This window comes from Vanessa cardui, chromosome 5 (assembly GCF_905220365.1).
Source record: "Vanessa cardui chromosome 5, ilVanCard2.1, whole genome shotgun sequence".
Lineage (NCBI taxonomy): Eukaryota > Metazoa > Arthropoda > Insecta > Lepidoptera > Nymphalidae > Vanessa > Vanessa cardui.
The window spans coordinates 4183879-4204297 of record NC_061127.1 but is presented as its reverse complement, the minus strand read 5'-3'; the positions used below and the strand labels follow the sequence as shown (position 1 = coordinate 4204297).

The window sequence follows — 20419 nt, the reverse complement described above, 5'->3', positions numbered from 1 at the left end:
TAATAACGGTAGCGTAAGCTACGATTGTAGTTTCGTGTCGCGTAGTATCTACGTTGAGCGTAGCATGTTGGTAGCTTCTCTGACGGCTATCGATTAGTCGCACGGTCCAAGCCGAGCTTTGACGAACACACCCGAACGCGCCCGGCGCTATACGAACCACGTCCATACATAGCGGAAGTAATGAAATGTACAAAGGATATGAACCGGAAAAATTGTCGCTCTCCTTTTTCTACGCATCTTATACCCGTCCAAAAGGACTTCCCTGTTAGTATTTCCTTTCGTCTACAGGCTAATACTTCTGTAATAACACCTATTATTTTAAACTATCTTACTCTTACTTTAAAAATAAGTTTTACTAGTTTTTATGGTAGAGTTACATTGGTAGTGTCGTATGTTACAATTTTATTGCACTTCTAGGAATACAGAGATCTTTTGAACGTGCTTCACATCTGAGAGTACTGGAAAAGCTTCCACTTTTAAAAGTGAGAGCATCATTAACGTTAAGGTTAATTGGTTGTATGTACGCCGAGGGCCCACTTCAGATGTAGAATGTTCCGCGTTACGACTGCAGCCGTCGAGTGCTGAAGGCGATTTAACGTATTGTAATACGAGTTTATACGAGGCGCCGCCCCCTCGCACGGCGTCTTGCTGGCGACTTTAGCTCAAAGATCACGATAGTCGTCCGTTAACGCAGGCTAAAGCCAGCCGGCATCGATTCAATCGTTCTATGTTTGAAATTTCAAAATTTCGATTCACCATTCTGTTTCTGTTAACGCCGCCGTCGATCGAATGCCGGGGGGTGGGGTGGCGCACCCCGCCATACGGTTTTATTTATGGTATATTTTGACGTGCGCTTTCGCTGCTAACTTCATGTTGCCTAGATAATGGGGTGATGGATAGTGTTATCGGTCGCTATTCACCGCGAACTGTACTCGCACCGTGCTCTTATTATTGCAGTGTTTTACGGAAATCCCGTAAGCTCTACCGATTTGCGCTATGTATTTTCATATTTTTTGCATGCCGTAACCGGTGTTCCGTTGGACGTTATTTTGGTGAATGTAGCTAAACTAAGTAAGTTTGTGTTTAAATATCGCAAATATGTATCAGTTAAATCGTTAAGAGTGGTGTTCTATTAATAAAAAATATTTGCATTAAATAAAAATATTGCCGAACTGCAGTAAAATAAAAGGTAAGTTTAATATTTTCTGACATTTAAAAACTCGATTTTTATTTATAATCATAAATTAAAGTCTATGCTTATCCAACTATTTTGTCAAACGCAATCAGATACGTATAAAATTATTATAAAAAATCATATAAAGCTTATTTGTTGCAATATTATTAATGTTTACCCAAGTGTAAACATGAAAGGCCGGTTTTAGTCGAAGCGCCATCTATTAACGATATGTATAGACTTGCATTAGTTCCCGAAGTCGCCGCTGCTTCCAGCGCCAAAGTGTCAGCCGGCGGCACGCCTGCAGTCACGCGGCGTTGACGCGCGTCGCAACATGGTTGCGTGGGTGTAGATCGTTCGGTGATAAACTATACTTGTTTTCTTTCTTATCAACTTTACTACCAGTGTTTTTACTTTGTCTACCGTTTATCAACACCTTGGATCAAATTGCGGAATGTTACAATTGAGTGTGTAGTGGTATACCTACATGAAAGTGTTGGGTCTGTGTGAGTGTTTTGTTATTGCAGCGGCCGACAGGGGCAGGATTTTGGCGGTGCATTAAAGGTCTAGGTCCGGCATGAGGAAAATAAACGGTATGTTAAGTTATTGCATTTGAATTCATTGCAGATTATTTGAGTTATTAAAAACATGCAGATAAGACTACCGTGTGAAAAAGCGTTCGGGTCTGGTCAAGATAAGGACATCAGACCCGTTGCAAACGAAGAGCACACTTAAGACGCAGCTAATAAAATTGATAGCATTTGAATTAACATTTTATATTATGACAACCTATTGCTTAGTTATCTATATATCCACGTAGATATAGATAAGTATGTTTATAGATGAAGAAACTATTCTATACCGTATTTATTTGAAACATCATTGTATAAGAAACGTTTTTATATTTGAAGGCGTTACATATCGATCATTTATAATTGGGTGTTCATGGTGCGTAACTATTAATGGGGGTACACGTACCGAACGGTGGCAATGAAAGAAAGCTGTGATGAAGAAACTTCTATTATTCTGACAATAGACGAGCTTCAATAAAAAGTTATTACTCGAACACATCTCGAAATAGAGTTGCCTAAGTGAGGAGCGACCGAAATCATTAACCGTAGCAGATCCCATACAAATGGTCTATAAACGTAATCCTACTATGTTCGATGGGTTGAGCCGAGAAGTTTTATGAAATTGTCGGTTGGGTCACGAACGAAAAGAAACAACTTTAAAATTATTGTTTCCGTTTAAAAAATATTCCTTAAACAGAGGTCAATAAAGGCCATAGTAAATTGCGTCAGAATTGTGAATAAGTATAAACGATAAGAGATATATATTTGTATGTAAATTATATACAGCTTCATTATCATCAAGTCAAGGTTAACTTGTGCTCGCCGCAGAAATATGAGAAGTGATGGAAATGCAATATGATTATGTATTGCATTCGACTGCATATGAAGATAACATCCGAGATTAGGTTCCAATGTTTTCCAGCGTATCGGTAAACGCACTGGGAGGTCGGATATTAGAGGCGACAGAACAAGATTTATTGTTTAGTGATTGCGAGTGACAGAGCTCGCAGCGCAGAACACCTATTTGTTTTAATAACATGCTGGAATGAAGAGCCGTACGTTGCGTCGCCATTTGATTTCAACATGTCTCATGTTTGATACTACACGCATTCATAAAATAATCACAGGAAATTGATGTTGGAAAACAAGGCTTTATATAGTATAAACAATTATTAATATTTGATTGTAATTAAAAATGTATTTAAGCGAATATTTTAGATGTTAATTGTTAATGTTTAAATATTCAAGAATTTCACGTGTTGAAAAGTTTATGGCATTCTTCGAAGTTCAACGGTCGCAGGCCGCAGCTTAGTTAATATGCCTGCACGTAGCGGCAGAAAATCAAATAAACAGTCGCTTTCATCTCCGGTTTATCGGCGATGCACTTCGTAGCCTTGCACTTTACCGTGTGTTCAACACAACTGTTCATTCCCGCGACCATTACTCAGGCCGTCGAGGTTGTCGACTTAATTCATTATCGATCTTGCATTCCGATAAAAATTGTTATGCATAAGATCTTGTGTACAACATTTTTTTTTAAAACAATCAACTAAACTCTTTAATTGATTTAATTTGCATATGATTAAACTGTTTATTTGTCTGCAGTGTGAATATATTTATGTTTATTAAAATTTTATTGACAGAAATCAGTGATTGGTAATTAATTACCATAAACTTCATAATAGATCAATCGAAGCGAGTTACTCGAATATTCCTATTCGAAGCTCCAATATTGTTCCCAGTTCGCTGAACCACATAGTCCATTTGCTGGAGATTAATAATAATTTGAAACATTTAATAGGACTAATGTAGTATACAGATAATGCTTCTATTGATTTTACCAGTGGTTCGAATTACTCCAATATTGACAATAAGCGGTAGTTTAGATGGTTCTACGTGCCCAGGGACTCGATGAGAGGACTACGTGACTCCCAGTTCATTGCTCTAGTTTTTTACCACTTGATCTCGTGAATGAGTCTGTGGACCTTGGCGCGGTCATAGTTCTTTCGAAACAGGATTTGTATTTGCACAAAAACGAAAAATATTCACCTAATTATTCTATTCAATACATTAAGTGGCAATTTAAGGACTTTCACATTAAAGAACATATAAAAGTGGATTAAAAATGTTGACAATTTTATTATGAAAAGGAAGGAGAGTGTAAGAATATAAGATTATACCAGAAATATTGTTCAACGTGATATCATTATCGGTATTAAGTTTTTTTCGGCGAAATCAATGGGTGTCACTTTGTGTGACGATGCTGTGAATGCTGATTTTCAATAGAACATTAGCACTGAATATGGTGGCGCCGTGCGTGATTGCCATTTTGATTGAGATCACACGTCTGTTACAAATTGTCGCTCTAAATCGCACGTGACAGTAATATGTTTACTCGTTACTATGCAACGATAAAAGTAACAATTGAAAATTCACAAAGCTCAAATATATAACGTCACTAAAGTTGAATTCATCTACAAAAGGAATCTCATATTGAATTTTATATTTTACGCACAAGGGAAAGCTGAAGGGTGGACAATATTGATAAGTTAATACTTTGTCGACTTCAGTAAAAAATATAGTCATACGTATTTTAAAATGAAAACAAAACCATAGAAAATATATCAGTCATTAGCATATTTATTCTTATTCTAGGCAGGATATATTAATATAAATAATTGTATTTACTAACATGACTGTATTTTTATTAATGTTGAAAAAGAGTAACTACTGAGTTTCTTGCCGGTTCTTCTCTGTAGAATCTACTTTCCGAACCGGTGGTAGCTTCCCTTAATTGTAAAATGACGATTCAAAAGTTATTGTTAAAGCCTACTTAAATAAAGTTTATTTTGATTTTGATTGATTCAATGCTTGCAATATCTGTGATTACAACCGCCGGACGTTACTAAGAGATACAGTAATTTCTATCTTTAATTTTAAACAGGTAAGAGAGTGTACGTTGTTCGCTCGTTTGCTTCAAGGGTGGTGTGATATATTCAGAGCCCATTTAAATATTCCCAAGGGTGATAAGGGGAAGGGATGCGAACCGGTTAATCAAGTAACGTGATCCATTTATCTGGAGCACTCTTGATACGGTGTCTTTGAGCTTTAGAGTATTGGAGGTTCGTTTGGGGTTGAGATTGGATTCTAAGATTAAGTAAATTATTTCTTGTTTATTAATTTTAAACTATGGGATTTGATGGTAGATTAGATAACGATGAATTACAGAGCAAACTAAGCTTAAGTCTTTGGACAAAATTTATGGACCTTAGTACACTTACTAAAAGCGTTTGATTTTAAATAATAACGCTTATATTACTTCAAGTTGCTTGTTTAAATCAGCTTTGTAAATCTTTATTTACTATGAAAATTGCACCTACTTCTGTTTGCCATAAATGTGTCCAGGAGACAAGAGTGAAATACGAGATAGCCTAGAAAATATAGATGCCCTATTGGCAATGAATATTCAAACTCGAATTCTTGATAGCAATATCAATGGAATTAGATCGATCGCGATGCAGTGAAATTGGAAACAGAGTCGCTCGGGTGCAGCATTTCCACGTTTTACTGCATTCGATCTATTTACGTGTTTATGAATGCCGATAAAGCTTAAGCACGTTGAACTGCTTCGCGCCGACCAATGTTTCGAAAGATGTTGTATTATGCATTTCAATTGGTTTTTCGTTGTGTTGCATCTTAAAGAGGCACGATGAGAAGAAATATTTGAGATAACTGGATTTTTCTTCGTGGAATCTTTTGTATACAATGTTAACATGTTTTTGTTATTTCAAAATTTTAATTTTCTTGTTTTAATCTTGAATATTAAATCTAAAGTGCACTTGTGATTTTTGCGGCGTTCATTAGATTTGGCTCTGTTTGAAGTTTATGTTTTTATAAATAAGGATGACGTTTAAATAATGAATTTACGCAATATTTTATGATTTATTTTTATACGTACCCGTGTACCGTACGTATGTATAGATTTATAGACAAGAAATCGTTTCTGGGTCCTAACGGCTTTAGTATCTCCCTTTTGGAGCGTAATTCTTCTAACCTAAACTATTTGAAGTTATTTATTTATTTTATTTAAAACAAGAATAGTTAACGTAGCATAAAATACGTGATATGAAGTGAATTAACAAAATTGTATTTGAAGTTCATTCTGCGAATTGATGATATCTGGATTGTTAATAAATTTAAGAAGGTATTTTGTGAAGTTAAAAAATAAAAGATAAAAGTGGGCGTGAATTTTGTGTTGCAAATTTAGAATTCAACAAAAGGATAAGAGCATTGGGATTTGACCTTCGTGGTGTTCTCGGGAACTAAATCAATGTTTTAATTTATCTACCTATATAGCAACGTTTAAAATGATTTTATGAGAACTTAAAGAAATTTGTACTACGCGATTTGATTCAGTTCTCGTAAAATAACTAATTAGATGGATTCATAATTATTTTCAACGTATTGCTATAATTAAAACGAAATCCCCAGTTAACGCTGGTTTTATGTTGTAATATCGTGATTAAATAATTATGATAATTAATATTGTAGACGAAGTAAGGAATTAAACACGATTAAGTTGAATGTCTAACAACGCAACTCGTTCATCGGCCCGGGAAATGACGTCATGGCACAAACTTCCTGTCTTCTCGACCTTCACCTAAAGCCTGCATGTGACGCCATATATAATATTCTTGGTAATTTTTAAATATATATTAAAACGGTTTATAATGCCTACAATCTTTATATTTTTTATTTGTATGAATGAAACAAAAAAGTTTTTAACATATGAAAACTTTTTGGACGTTTATTAAAAAAAAAGCTTATTTAAAAATGAACCTATTCGTGGAATTGTCGTCGTATAACAATTTTCAATTATGGTTCCAATTCAGCACTTTCTTGAGCGTTCATGTTCGACAAATAAATAAGTATTTTAGACTTTCTTGCCTGATTAAACTTGGGTCGTGAGTCACGAGGCTGTCGAAATAGTGAAAAGCCATCTTGCTACCGTGTAACAATACTGTGTTTTGTCCGCTATCGACAATGTGAAGGAAATCCTGTCCGGATCAGGTTGGCCTTTCAATGAATCAAAGTTCGCAGTAATGTATACAGCGTTTGCAATTTATAGTTTATACGTTTATACTTATTAGATACCCATGCAACAAGGCTTTATACATACTGGTTTAAATACTGTTTTTATTTAGAACATAATTGCATATCATTTTATTACTGTACTGTTAATTAATAATACTGTTTTTGTCACATACCATTCCATAATTTATTCTGTTTATTAATGAATAGAATCATATGATTATCTTTTAGTAATAAATTGATAATAATAACAGTAATAAGAGAAAGATAAAAAGTTCCTGAAACAAAGAAAGAAATTTAATGCGTTACTTGCACGCAAAGTTAATCAATAAGTCTTTATACTTATAATCAGCCATTTTATAACTTGAGTCTATATTTAGACGAAATTTACTTGACAAAGGTAATCAATACAATTTGAAATAGGAGAATAAAACAGACTCATGTAAATTATCTTTTACAAATGAATAGTATCAGAATGGACCATCAGGCAATAAGTATTAATATAATCCATATCAATATTTATTATTGAGTCGAGATGACCCAGTGGTTAGAACACGTGCATCTTAACCGACGATTGCGGGTTCAAACCCAGGCAAGCACCGCTGTGTCATGTGCTTAATTTGTCTTTATAATTCATTTCGTGCTCAGCGGTGAAGGAAAACATCGTGAGGAAACCTGCATGTGACAAATTTCATAGAAATTCTGCCACATGTGTATTCCACCAACCCGTATTGGAACAGCGCGGTGGAATATGTTCCAAACCAAAATTTACAGGCTGTTGTTGTTGTTTATATCAATATTATAAATGTGAAATTTGTCTGTCGCTCTTTCATGACTAAACCTGAACCGAATTTGATTAAATTTGCTATGAAGCAAACTTGAACACCATCAAAGTCGAGCGACGCCGCGAGCGATCGCCAGTAAATTATATAGATAAGGAAATAAAGTTAGAATACATTTAGCTAATTAAAAAAAAAACCATGTTTTTAGAAGTACGTAAAAATGAACCAGCAAAGATCCTTTACAGAATTATTGTAAACATACGCGTAGTTGCAATATATGCATCTTCGATTATAGCGAACCATAGACAATGATACTGCCTTTTGACTACATACATTGTTTAGCTTCCTCGCGTTGTAGATATACTACGAATACTGCAAACTAGCCGAAGTTTAGCATGGTTGGTATAGGTTTGGTCTAATTTATTCATGTTTGTATTTGAGAGGAATTATATCGTTATTGTTATTATGAAATAATTGATGAATAATAGCATATTACTTCATTGATATACATTTGACATTTGGCTAAACGAAAGTTATTGATTTGGTATCTCTGGTATGTATAGTCAAGCTCAAAAATATACTTAGACAATTAATTACAAATGTTGTATAATATGTATATTAATATAATTTGTAGTCGCTTTGAAGGAGACTGTACCTTTAATATGTTCATACACTAACTTGTTTATATCTTTCAAGTTGAAGCGTAGGCTTGTGATTAGTTTTGCAGCTCTATTCAATTGCTTGGATATTAATGACAGAACAAAAATAGTACATTGTTTACAAGACGTCAACTAATGGTTCGTTAAATTGTGAGAGTGTTTATTTCATTCATAAAGTATATTAGTTAAAAACGAGAGGGGTAGGTCTTGTCGACAGGGTATTATTAATATGATGTTAAACATACATCAACATTACTAATGTAACATGGAAAAAAAGTCGTTAAATTGTTTAAGATAGAGCTTATTTCACCATGCTGTTCTCTAAGCGCATATGACCATACGAATTTTTTAAATTTCAGAACAACTATTGTGACTTAATAAATTTAACCAAAGATGTTTTTTTGTAAAGAGCTTCTGTCACTAATAAATAGTTAAAAGATTTACATTTTAAAGCAATATTACAAAGGAGAAACAGATTATTTTAATGTGTGTGTGAGCGTGTGTGTATATATATACGTTGAGAGTAAGTGTTACATAAGCAGAAAAAGTTCAATGTTTACCCGCATAAAGACCACAAACTAGTTAATCTTTAAGACGCCAAATTGAGCGATTCTTTAAATCGCATTACGGTAATTGTATGTAACGTAACATCGTCATAACGGTACGTGTAATAGTGACGTAACGATTGACTGCGGCTGAGGACACTCGTGAGTGTACGATAACGTCGTGTAAGGCATTGTTCATACGAGCCCACACAGCGTGCTATCGATCGGTTCAAGATCACGAACGGTTACATATACTCGTACAGTACATGCTTCCAACGACATTTGAACAAAAAAACAAACAACATCAGCCAGTTAATTTTCCCTTTTTGTTAGGAGAAGATTTGAACATATTCCATCATGTTCCAGTGTGGGTAGGTGGAATACACATGTGTCAGAATTTCTATGAAATTAGACACATATAGGTTTCCTCACGATGTTTTCCTTCACGGCCGAGCACGAGATGAACAATAAATACAAATTAAGCACATGAATATTCAGTAGTGCTTGTCTGGGTTTGAACCCGCTATCATAGGTGATGCATGTGTTCTTACCACTGGGCCATCTCTGCTCTAAATTTTTTTTTTTTTTATTATTTTGTACTAGCGACCCAATGCTAAGCTAAACAATGTATGTATTCAAAAGGTAGTATTATTGTCTATGGTTCGCTATAATGGACGATGCATATATTGTAACTACACGAATGTTAACAATAATTCTGTGAAGTATCTTCGCTAGTTCATTGACATAGTTCTAAAAACAACGTTTTTTTATTTAATTTATGTATGTATATTAGGCCTTGTTACCTGATGGTCCATTCTGGTGTAATTCATTTGTAAAAGACAACTTGCATATGGTTGATCCATAACGTAACGGTTTTGATGGAAAATGGCAACAGTTTTATACATTTGTAGATCCATTCGAGATTACGAATGGTCTTTACATGTTCCGAGTGATATTTTTGATGGGACATCAATTGGCGCGACTCGGCGTTAAGACCGACTTGTATGTGACATCATGACGCTCGTTTATTCCGTCACGCTGAGGTGCATTCTGGCGGTTTATATTCCCTCGTATGTGACGCATATACTATATGCTTCGTTGATATTTATATCATTAAAATAATAAAAAAAAATCTTAGTTTCTACAATTGCTTATTTACGTTTTCTTGTAATCGAACAATGTAATGTGCGTATACTTTTCATTATAGTTAAATTATCAGTAATGCGAAATATGTATTTTAAACCTTAACTGGTTATTTATAAAAAAAAGGTAAGCACTCGAATAATACTACGAGCAAAAGGGCTAGTGTCCAGGGCGGCGTTTCGTATCAGACAAATAAAAAAAAATCAATGGCAGTCACTATGGACTACTATTAACTTTTATATCTGCAAAATTCACTTATTATGAATTTAAGGACAAAGTGTTAACATGTTTTTTTTTATCGATTTCTTTGACGGTTCGTTTCAGACACATATAAAAAATTGATGACATTTGCTATCGACAATTAAATAACCTTTCATATGCGAAATGTTTTCACTGATGAACTAGTTGTCGCCCTCGTCTTTATTCGCGTTTTAGGGGGTTTGGTTGTCATGGGTTAGGCAAGAAATGTAGCCTATGTCCTTCTTTATACTTCAAGTTTACTTCATACCAAATTTCATCAAATTCGGTTCAGCGGTTCTGTAGTTAAAGAGCGATGGACAGACAGATAGACAGTGAGTTACTTTCACATTTATAATATTAGTATAGAGGTATAGATTGAAGGACAAACTGTTTGTTAATTACGCAAAACATAATACGAAACTTACTTGCAGTGATCTCTTGATTTTATTTCTCAATAAAGGAACATGAATTTTAATAATATAATAACTTAATAAGAACGTTTTAAAGATAAGTAAACGATAAAGTAATACAGTATCTCCTTTTACGCTATTATTTATTACATAAATGATATTTATATAATATCAATAATGTGCCGTTTTATCTCAATACCAAGGTTATAAAGATATTATACAAAGTACTAACTTCTACTTTACGCGTATTTATTCTACGTAAATACATACTTTTTCACTAGAGTATTTTTTTTTATTCTGATTTTTATGGGACTTTTAAGCGACATAGCTAAATGTCAGTGCCATCGTTCCTTTAAACAATTCCACCTCCACTAACAATAATAATAACCTTATAATCACAACTTATTTACTAGAGTATTGTGTTATCTTAAATCTGTGACGTTGATGTGGCTTATTATGTGGATTGAGGAATAAAATAGAAATAAAACTATGTTTATGAATTGTTTTTTAAAATTATAAATTTATCGGCCTCGGCTTTGCCTGATTATTGGGAGAGGTTTATTCATAGTTTTAAGGTTTTGGTAAATGTTTCGGGAAAGCGTAACAGAAAGAGTTACTTTCGCAGTCACTTACCGTTAAAACTCTTTCTTAAAAATACTTTAATGCCATAGGTCAATTATAATTGTCTGGTTTCATATACATATACTGATATTATAAAATAAAATTTGTACGCGAGTTTTTTAAAGCTTTTTGGATGTATCAGTCAGATTTGAAAATTTATTAATATAAATTAAATAAGTATCTATTTAACGTTGTGGTCCACAGGAAGTTAACCGCGCGTAGAGTCTGAAACATGACTAAACTTTTTTTATTATTATAACATTTTTATAATTAATGTGTTATGCCCTAGGGATGTAATAACTTTGACAGCTAATTGCCGTTATAGTTATTCAAATGACTTAACTGTATCGTTCGCGAGACCTTCTCATGACATACATAATAAGTAATATTATGTCCCTTATCGACGTGTGAAAAGTGTATGAATATATTTCTCAGGTCATAAAATGTTCACCATTGCAGATCGTAAATGACCCACTGCTGGGCATATGTCTTAGAGTAAGGCCGTAAATTCTTAATCGAGTTATTTATCTATTTTAACTGTGGTCAGTTTTGTACGAAATAATCTTTTATTTTTTTTGGTTTGTGACTTAGTGAAATTAAAACTTCAAATACATATAATACGTCATGCTTCGAAGGTTTAAGTAAAATATGTAAGTATTACTAGTTTCCGCCCGCGGCTTTGCCTCTTAAGTGGTTAACGATAACAGGCTTTTAATTCCACGCTGTAATCTATCGTTGTGCGTTTCATTCGGATTCGTTCAGGCGTTCATTCGAAATTTCGCATTTATATTATTAATAAGACGTTCTCGTGTTCTTCAAAAGTTTAATGGGGTTATCTGTACACAGTTTGTCGGTATTTAGAAGATACATTCATGAAATCCACGCTTGTGGTGTCGTGTTGAAACTTCAATACGAAAGTACACGTATAAAATCTATAATAATATTATGTAATATTATGAATGCGAATGTTACTTATTTACTAGTTGAAATTTAGCGGAAATAGTTTAAGTCCCAGGAAATAGAGTACCTTTTCAATTTACCCCTTGAGGGGGTAAAAAGTGGTTTGACAGATGCGCGAATAAAACATCAGTTTTAGCTGGTAATATTATACTGTATATTAAAACCTTCTTCGAACGGCGCAGCATATTCAAATATATTTTTTAATTTTAATTTATAAAACGAACGTTGTTTCGAACACGAGTTGTATCCGTTTCATATTTTAAAACAATTAAGCGTCATTAATCTACAATAAGTGTATATATTGTGCAAAACGTTTAACTTTATGGCACAAGAGGTTGGTTATATGAAACTGTAATTAGCCTCTATTATAATCCTTCCACCGTAACGCTACCAAGGACGCCGAGTGGTCTCGTAACAGCCCTTTATCACACTTAATGGTCTATACTATTATCTGAATAAACTATTTAAAGCATGAGACATATCTTCGATGTAAATAATCCAGGCCGATTCAATTGTTATGAAAATTAGGACACTTGTTCTATACATAAAAATCTTAATTTGTTTGCATTAATCCAATTTTAATATAGGTAGTATAACTGCACTGGAGTGCCTGTTTTTAATATTAAAATAGCTGATTTTTATTGCATGCATATATATGTATACCAAAATAACATTTTTTACAATTTTTTGTCTGCTTGTCTATTTGATCCGGCTAATCTCTGGATATGTGATCTAGAGAATTTAGTGTGGTCATGTCAGTTACCTTCCACCAATGACTTCATATCACCAGAGTCGCCTAAAATAAAATAATATTATAGTAAAATCTGCGGTCAGAACGATTACTTTTTTATTAAATTCAAACGCTCTGAGAGTCGCGAGCACAAATGAATGATGGTAAAATCGATTCCAAGTCGATTTTATCACTGATTCTATAGACGAATGATAAAGATACTGGCTAAAAAAACTTAATTTGCTTGAATATAAATGCTTATGTAGTCCCTTATTCTACCCGTACGGGATAGGATTGGTAGTTAGTACATTATTAAAGGCTGGATTAATTATTTCTTCTATGTTGTCGGACAGGTCTGGACTGTCCAATTAGGCAATCTAGCTCGGGCGTCCGAATTTGTGGAAAGATTGCTGTATAATGTAGGTGGAGAATATCATAATTGATGATTTGGATTATTAATCTCATAATACTTTTGGCCATGTCTGCATTTAATGTGCATTGAGTGTATATCACAAAATATGTCAGTTACTAAGACAGGTTGTTATATATATTTATTGTAATATTGAAATTTAATATTATAGTTGCTTCAATACACTGTACTATATTAATGTTACGGGAATAACTTTGTGTAGTCTGTTTTAGGGATGGCGGGCAAAAGTTATTATTAAACGAAACAATAACAAAACAATAAAAACATAGACAATATTTCATACTTAAAGTTACCAAGTAATATAAATAATAAAACTTTGTATATGAATTTTGAATGTTATTATAATTACTACCAGATACCACCGTCCTTAGATATAGACGCTGTAAGAAATATTAAACAATTCTAACGTTTCCAAATCTTCACCAACAATATGAACTAAGATGGTACCCTTGTGCCTGTAGTTATACTGGCTTACTCAGCCTTGAAACCGTACCATAATAATACCAAGTTTTGCTGTTTTTAAGAATATCTGATCCGTGGTCCTACTTTCCCGGATGAGCTTGCACAAAGCACTACCATCAAGTAAACAACTAACATTTAATTAAAACAATGTTAATTATATTTACATAAAATAGCAGAAGGTTTGTTTAGTATAACAATTTAAAACGAGATAAAAAATATATTTAATTATCCATTTTTGAGTCCAGTGTGTACAGTCGGGGTAGGGAAAGATTCGTCACCTTAAGATCTATTTTCGTGTGCTCAGTATGTGCGATAATCTGCTTTACCGATCGAGAATGACATATTGCGTCACAACGATTTGATGTTTAGATTCAAAAGGTACTAAGATATTAAGGCTTGGTAAAGGATTGAATTTGAGAACTGACGAAGGTTTTCTTACTCTGACAGTACTTTTAATATTCGTGGTCTAATATCGATGTTTAGTTATGATGACCTAGCGGCTAACTGCCATATATGTCACTAATAATGATTCTTCTTTTGAACGGAAAAAAATTGAATATAAAGTTATGAATAAATAAAAGTGTGGGCTAAATATAAAACAGATGAATTTTAAATAATGTTTGAATATATCCGAAGTGCTTTGAAGGGATACGCAATTTTTTCGTCATCCACAATCTTGAAGGGCTCTCGTATTTAAAAATCGGGTCAAGATTTATTCGGGACTAACAGAAGTACTTCCACTTATCCCTATATAAGAAGTGTCATTTGGAATTTTGATAATAATATGAATATTTTGTGAAGTTTTTCATATATTTTTGATGCGTACGCTTCATAGACATACTAAGTTGTTGTTGTTTTAAAAATAACATCATATACATATAAATTTAATTAATATTTTAACAAAATTAAATAACACTGATTCTGAATGCTCCTGAGCAAATAAATTTTTGACAGTACACGGGAATATTTGCCTTACTTGTCTACTTACCGTGTACATAATTATATGTATTTATTAGTGTCATTATTGGCGATATTCGTGTAAATTAATAAAATAAAATATGTAGACGTTGACATACGCAAAGCAAATACGCGAATACTGGGCCAAGTGAAGTGTTGCCATAACATGATTCTCTTTGTAAGCAACTGATTCGTTTAATGGTAAACAAATGAACAACGAAAGTGCAATAGGTGCTTACTTAGTACTTATTTTGGATTTAATGTATTATAAAGCTTCTACGTTCTCGACAGATTACACACTTGACTTTCTTGTAGGTTTTATTAAACTCTTCATCATGTTCTCCAATATTGTTTTCAACCGACTTCAAAAAGGAGGAGGTTATCAATTCGTCTGTATTTTTTTTTTATGTTGTGTAGCTGACACCGGCTCCAAATATAACAATAACTGTAACTACGTTATATAATCGAAAATCGACTTTTTAGTAGTCTAATATTTTACATTTCTTTTTACTTAGGAGGACTCTAAAAATATGTTGAATACTCAATTATTGTCATTACTTTTTAGTGTATATTTATTTGTTTTAAAATAGTGTTTTGTTTGAAATAGGTTTTTCTTTTTGTTAAAATTTTTATTTATCTATACATTTAATTTAGTATGCAATCTTATAATATATACAATACAAAGTAATATTATACAATGATTGTAAAGTAATCCTAGAATAAAATCAAATAGATATTAATCCTATAGAACAACACAAGTAATATCATTATCATTACACAGTATAAAATAAAGTCGCTTACCACAGTCTGTCCCTATGTGTGCTTAGATCTTTAAAATTACGCAACGGATTTGGATGCGGTTTTTTTAATCGATAAAGTGATTCGAGAGGACGGTTTTTGTATACATAATACATGGACAATATAGTAAAGAAACACTGTTATTATTAAAAGTTTTAAGTATTAGTAGTATGATGTTTTAAATAATCAAATTCTGTAGTTGTTTTAGTATGAGTATTTCACTCATGCTAAGCCGGGGCTGGTCGTAATATTAATAAAGTCCGTTACAAAATTTTCCTTGTAAAGATTTAATTTATGTGTATCTACATTTTAATCATGCTTTTTACATTTATGATATATTCATGAAGTAACGACATATGTAGCAAAATGCATCACAATTCATTTAATTTCGCCGACGAAATTGCATATTAATTGAATATTATTTCCATTTCTGTTAAAACCTGACGTTTTATCTTCATCTGATAAAAAACACACTTGACTCCTTTATTTATGAATGCGACCTTCGTTTAAATATAAATACGAAAATTAAATAATAAAAATAATTTTCTTTTGAATACTTTCTTGAATAATGCTAATTCCTTAACGTACTTACACCGCAATAAGTCACTTAAGACGTTCATTAATTAAAGGATTTCTTAACTTAACTTTGCTGATTATACAATCTTTATACAAGGGATCGGTTGAATAAAAGTTATCTCTTCCCACGACGTTTATCAAAATGTCATCGTAAATTATGAGATAATATTGCGCGTGTCTATTAATATTTAGCCGTTATACATATGTTTAATGAATAATAGCTCTTAATGACACGATCTTAAGGACATTAAATGCAAATGATTTGCTATTTATGACAGCAAAATGACCCTGGCAGATCGACAAAGGCTCGCGTATTGTCGCTCGTGAGTCACGACTCGAAAGTGACAACTTTCAAGGATAGTCGGAGATAAAAGTGTTTTTCGTATCCTGTTTATTGTTAAAAAAATATAATAGTTCCATTGTGGCGTTCGATAGACCAATGTTCAAGCGAACGTCGGATTGATTCCTGTTCTTATTTTAAATATATTATGATCTCGCTACTGTTCTAAGAAAATATACCATAGAGCATAGTAAATTGACAGCATTAATATACCATAGATACAATCTTAACTTAAAATAAGTTGGCTAATGACGTTCACTTGAAGTATCCGATGGAAAGTGGTCATAACTGGCCATAGACTTTGTAAGAAATATTAGCCATCGTTTACATGTCGTTGTCAATATTATGTCCTTTACGCCGAGTCATTCACCCTTTATACCGGAACTACGTCATAGTATTTCTGTTAGTCGGTAGAATATGTGATTAGTGGGTGGTACCAATAGACGGCCTTGCACAAAGCTCTACCATCAATACTTAATGTTTAATATTTTTAAGTTGTACTGTCTTTATTTTAATTTCAAATAATGATCGTGCTTTAATCAGCTTTATTAATTTTGGTATCCTTATCAATAACCTCGTGTTTTAATTGAACTACATGAATAAGTTCTAAGAATTCTTATCAATACCTACATGTGTATTCGTTGGATAAAACCCACGTCATATTTTTATATTAATTTGAATAAAGCTTAATTTGATATGAATGGCTTAAACGACCTACGACCTTTCGAAGATAATAAATGCCTGGAAATAGAAAAATGCACACATATGCAAAAGTGAGTTTCTGTTTGCGCTTTAATGTCCTAACTACTCCATCGATCTTGATTTGCGTACACACTGTCAGGGTTAGAGAAAATTAGCTACGTAACTAACACCTTTGTAGTACCTAACACGATCCCTACATACACACGAAAAACCGAAGTATAAATTAAAACGAACAACACTAAAGTTACTGGCAACAAGATTAGTGATACGATTATTTAAAAAAAAAAAAAAAAACTATTGACCTATTATTAACTTTTGTTCTCGAATGTCCATTTCGATGCAGCCTCGTATCCGACAAGAGTAATTGGTGTCAATTTTGACGCTTCTAGTTAGTCCCCTCGTTATATAGTTCTGTGATGTATTGATATTCAAAGAATACCATTCAATTATCATTGGTTTTGTTTTAGATTTTTGTTACTTTTACACTAAACTATCACCCACGTTATAAAGTTTGTAATAGCTGTTATTGCAAAGTCGATAAACAATTATTTTGTATATATTTATAATTTAAAAATATAAATAATAATATCGTATTGTAAATATCTTTTAGTCTAGAAGCCTTTCCGTTCGCGCAGGTTTTGAAACTTTTTTACTTTTCATACAACACATGGGCATTCGTGATTTCGAATCACCGTACATTAACCAATTATTCTAAAGCTAATCACAATTAATTGATGAACTTAGGCTTTTCTCGAGGTACACGAAAGCTCTCTTGTATACTATCTCTATTTTCCTAATCGTACAGTTTCCTCCTCTTTCAAAACTCTTACAAATAATGAAAAAGGTATTTTTTTACTTTAAATTAATATTAATATCATATGCAAATATATTTTACTCAAATAGAGCTCTACATGTTTCTTTTAAATTATTACGTTACATGTTTCAATGGAATTTAAAGTTACTATGTCAATTTTACCAAAAAAATGTACCAGTAATTAATCAATAGTGAGAATTAAAATATATATTAATAACTTTTTTGAATAAGATAGGCGGATGGGCCGTCTGGTGGTAAGTAGTCACTTATAGATATTGGTTTTATAGGATAATTTAATCATTTTTACATGACCAATGCGCCACGAATCTTGGGAACTAAGTTATTATGTCCATTGTACCAGTAGTTAAGACTATTTCTACATTTTTATGATCTATATAATCTAGTATTTTCTGAAGAGCTTTATCCATTCAGGTTTGTTTGTCATAAGATTTGAAGATATTCAGCGACAAAGTTAAAATAATATACATATATTATACGTGTAGTTGTTATTAGGTATGTTCTCTTAACGATCTTAAAAAAATGTTACATAAGAAAGTTAATCTCTGTTTATTTTATAATGCAAATATTATTCAACGGTAATTATGGTGGTGGGATTCTGAGAAGTTCATTGTGAATTCTTTCCCTAAAGACCCTCCACATGGATATCGAATGACGTAAAATGAAAAACTTCTAAACGATGCAACGTTTTTTTAAGAGACAGTATCAAATTAAAAGAGAATTCTGAACTGCACGTTCATTCATTGTCATGTCATTTTGTGCCTTGAACACGAATAAAGCCAGGTCATTACTTGCCTTAGTTGTATCTAAGAAATGTCTAAATGTCGTATAAAATGTTTCATTTTTATAAATTTTTGCTCAGTCAGAGGTTATCTTAGGTTGATAATCCGCCCTGAAATTAATTCAATTTAAATTTTACTCATCTTTAGTATTATTATTTATCTTTCACGTTAGTGGCAAGCCACTCGAATTTTTTGCTATCAGTTAGTGAAACTATTCGATTCTTCAATGCACTTTGGAATAATAACTACTCAGGCAATATTATAAAAAATTGCTTTGCATTATTCTTGCATATTTCAAAGTTGTATATGTTCTAAAAAAAATGCTGAATAAATTATCTAGGCATAGTTGTTTCGTAATAGGTAAACCATATCGCCTATTAGCACTTATTTTTGTTAAGTATTAAGAAATGGTGATAATCCCATTGTAATATATGCTCTAATATAATGTAAAAAGAGTCTATTTTGATTCATCATCATATGATTTTGATAATTTGCAAATCAAACATCGAACCAAATTTCGCAGAGTTATTAACTTTGCGAAATTTGGCTTATAATTTCCTGACATCGTCCAAGTGATATTTACCATAGAAATATGACTTATCAAACTTTGCTTATCGCGTTATTTGCGTGGCGTCCTAAATAATACTTAACGTAAATAAATTCCATTTGAAATTTTATATTTGACAGCGTAATCATAATCGCGTCCGTCGGTAAAGTGGTTTCAATATCTATATCATTAAGACTAAATTTCGTGTGAACGGTCGCGAAAATCCGTAAAGTACTTAATGTTTTCAATTCTCTGTAATCGGTTTAGAATTTCCAGAGTTCCACGCCAGTAATTGGATTGTAGAAAGTTGTCCGATGCGGGGTGAGTTTTTCGCGGACTTACCGCGAGGCTTTGCGAATCGTATCACTTTTAATCAATACCGCTTGAACCCCTTCTGTTTACTTTCCGCGGTTAGCCGGTTGATTAAAAAATGATCGAGTTATTGAAGTATTAAAGTAGCAATTCATTTATCATTTCATAAAGCTTCGTTTGATATTTTGTGCATAAACGTTGGGTAAGAATTCGAGTAATATTTAAGGGAATTGAATGAATATACCTTACTAATTGTTTAACTAGACAAATATTTAAACTAATTGAAAACTTTTGGTTTATATTATATGAAGATATTATCCTACTTATATAGATATATATTTATATAATTACATTGATATTTCTTAGTGGTAGGGCTTTGTGCTAGTCCGTCTGGGTAGGTAACACCCACTCATCAGATGTTCTACCGCTAAACAACAGTACGCAGTATGGTTGTGTTCCGGTTTGAAGATTGAGTGAGGCACAAGGGACATAGCATCTTAGTTCCCAAGGTTGATGGCATTGACGATGTAAGGAATAGTTAATATTTCTTACAGCGTTATGTCTATGGGTGATGGTGACCACTTATCATCAGGCAGCCTACATGCTCGGCCGCCAACCTATTCAAAAAAATAAAATAAAATAAAATAACTATATGTTTTAAATAATAGTGTTCATTGATGAGGAAGTTTAATAGTATACACATTTGTATGAGACCTTGCGTCTGTTTACAGACATCGTACAATGTGAGTTAAAG

The 20419-nt window shown here is 32.7% G+C and overlaps 1 protein-coding gene across 1 annotated transcript in view; it reads left to right on the top strand.

Moving 5' to 3' along the window:
* The first annotated feature begins 1468 nt into the window (after nucleotides 1–1468).
* LOC124529601 (caskin-1) overlaps nucleotides 1469–20419 on the top strand; it is a 300989-nt gene continuing 282038 nt past the window's right edge. Inside the window, exon 1 of the mRNA XM_047103401.1 lies at nucleotides 1469–1767. Within this exon, the coding sequence (XP_046959357.1) occupies nucleotides 1752–1767 (16 nt within the window). The 5' untranslated portion in view covers nucleotides 1469–1751. The remainder of the gene's footprint in view (nucleotides 1768–20419) is intronic.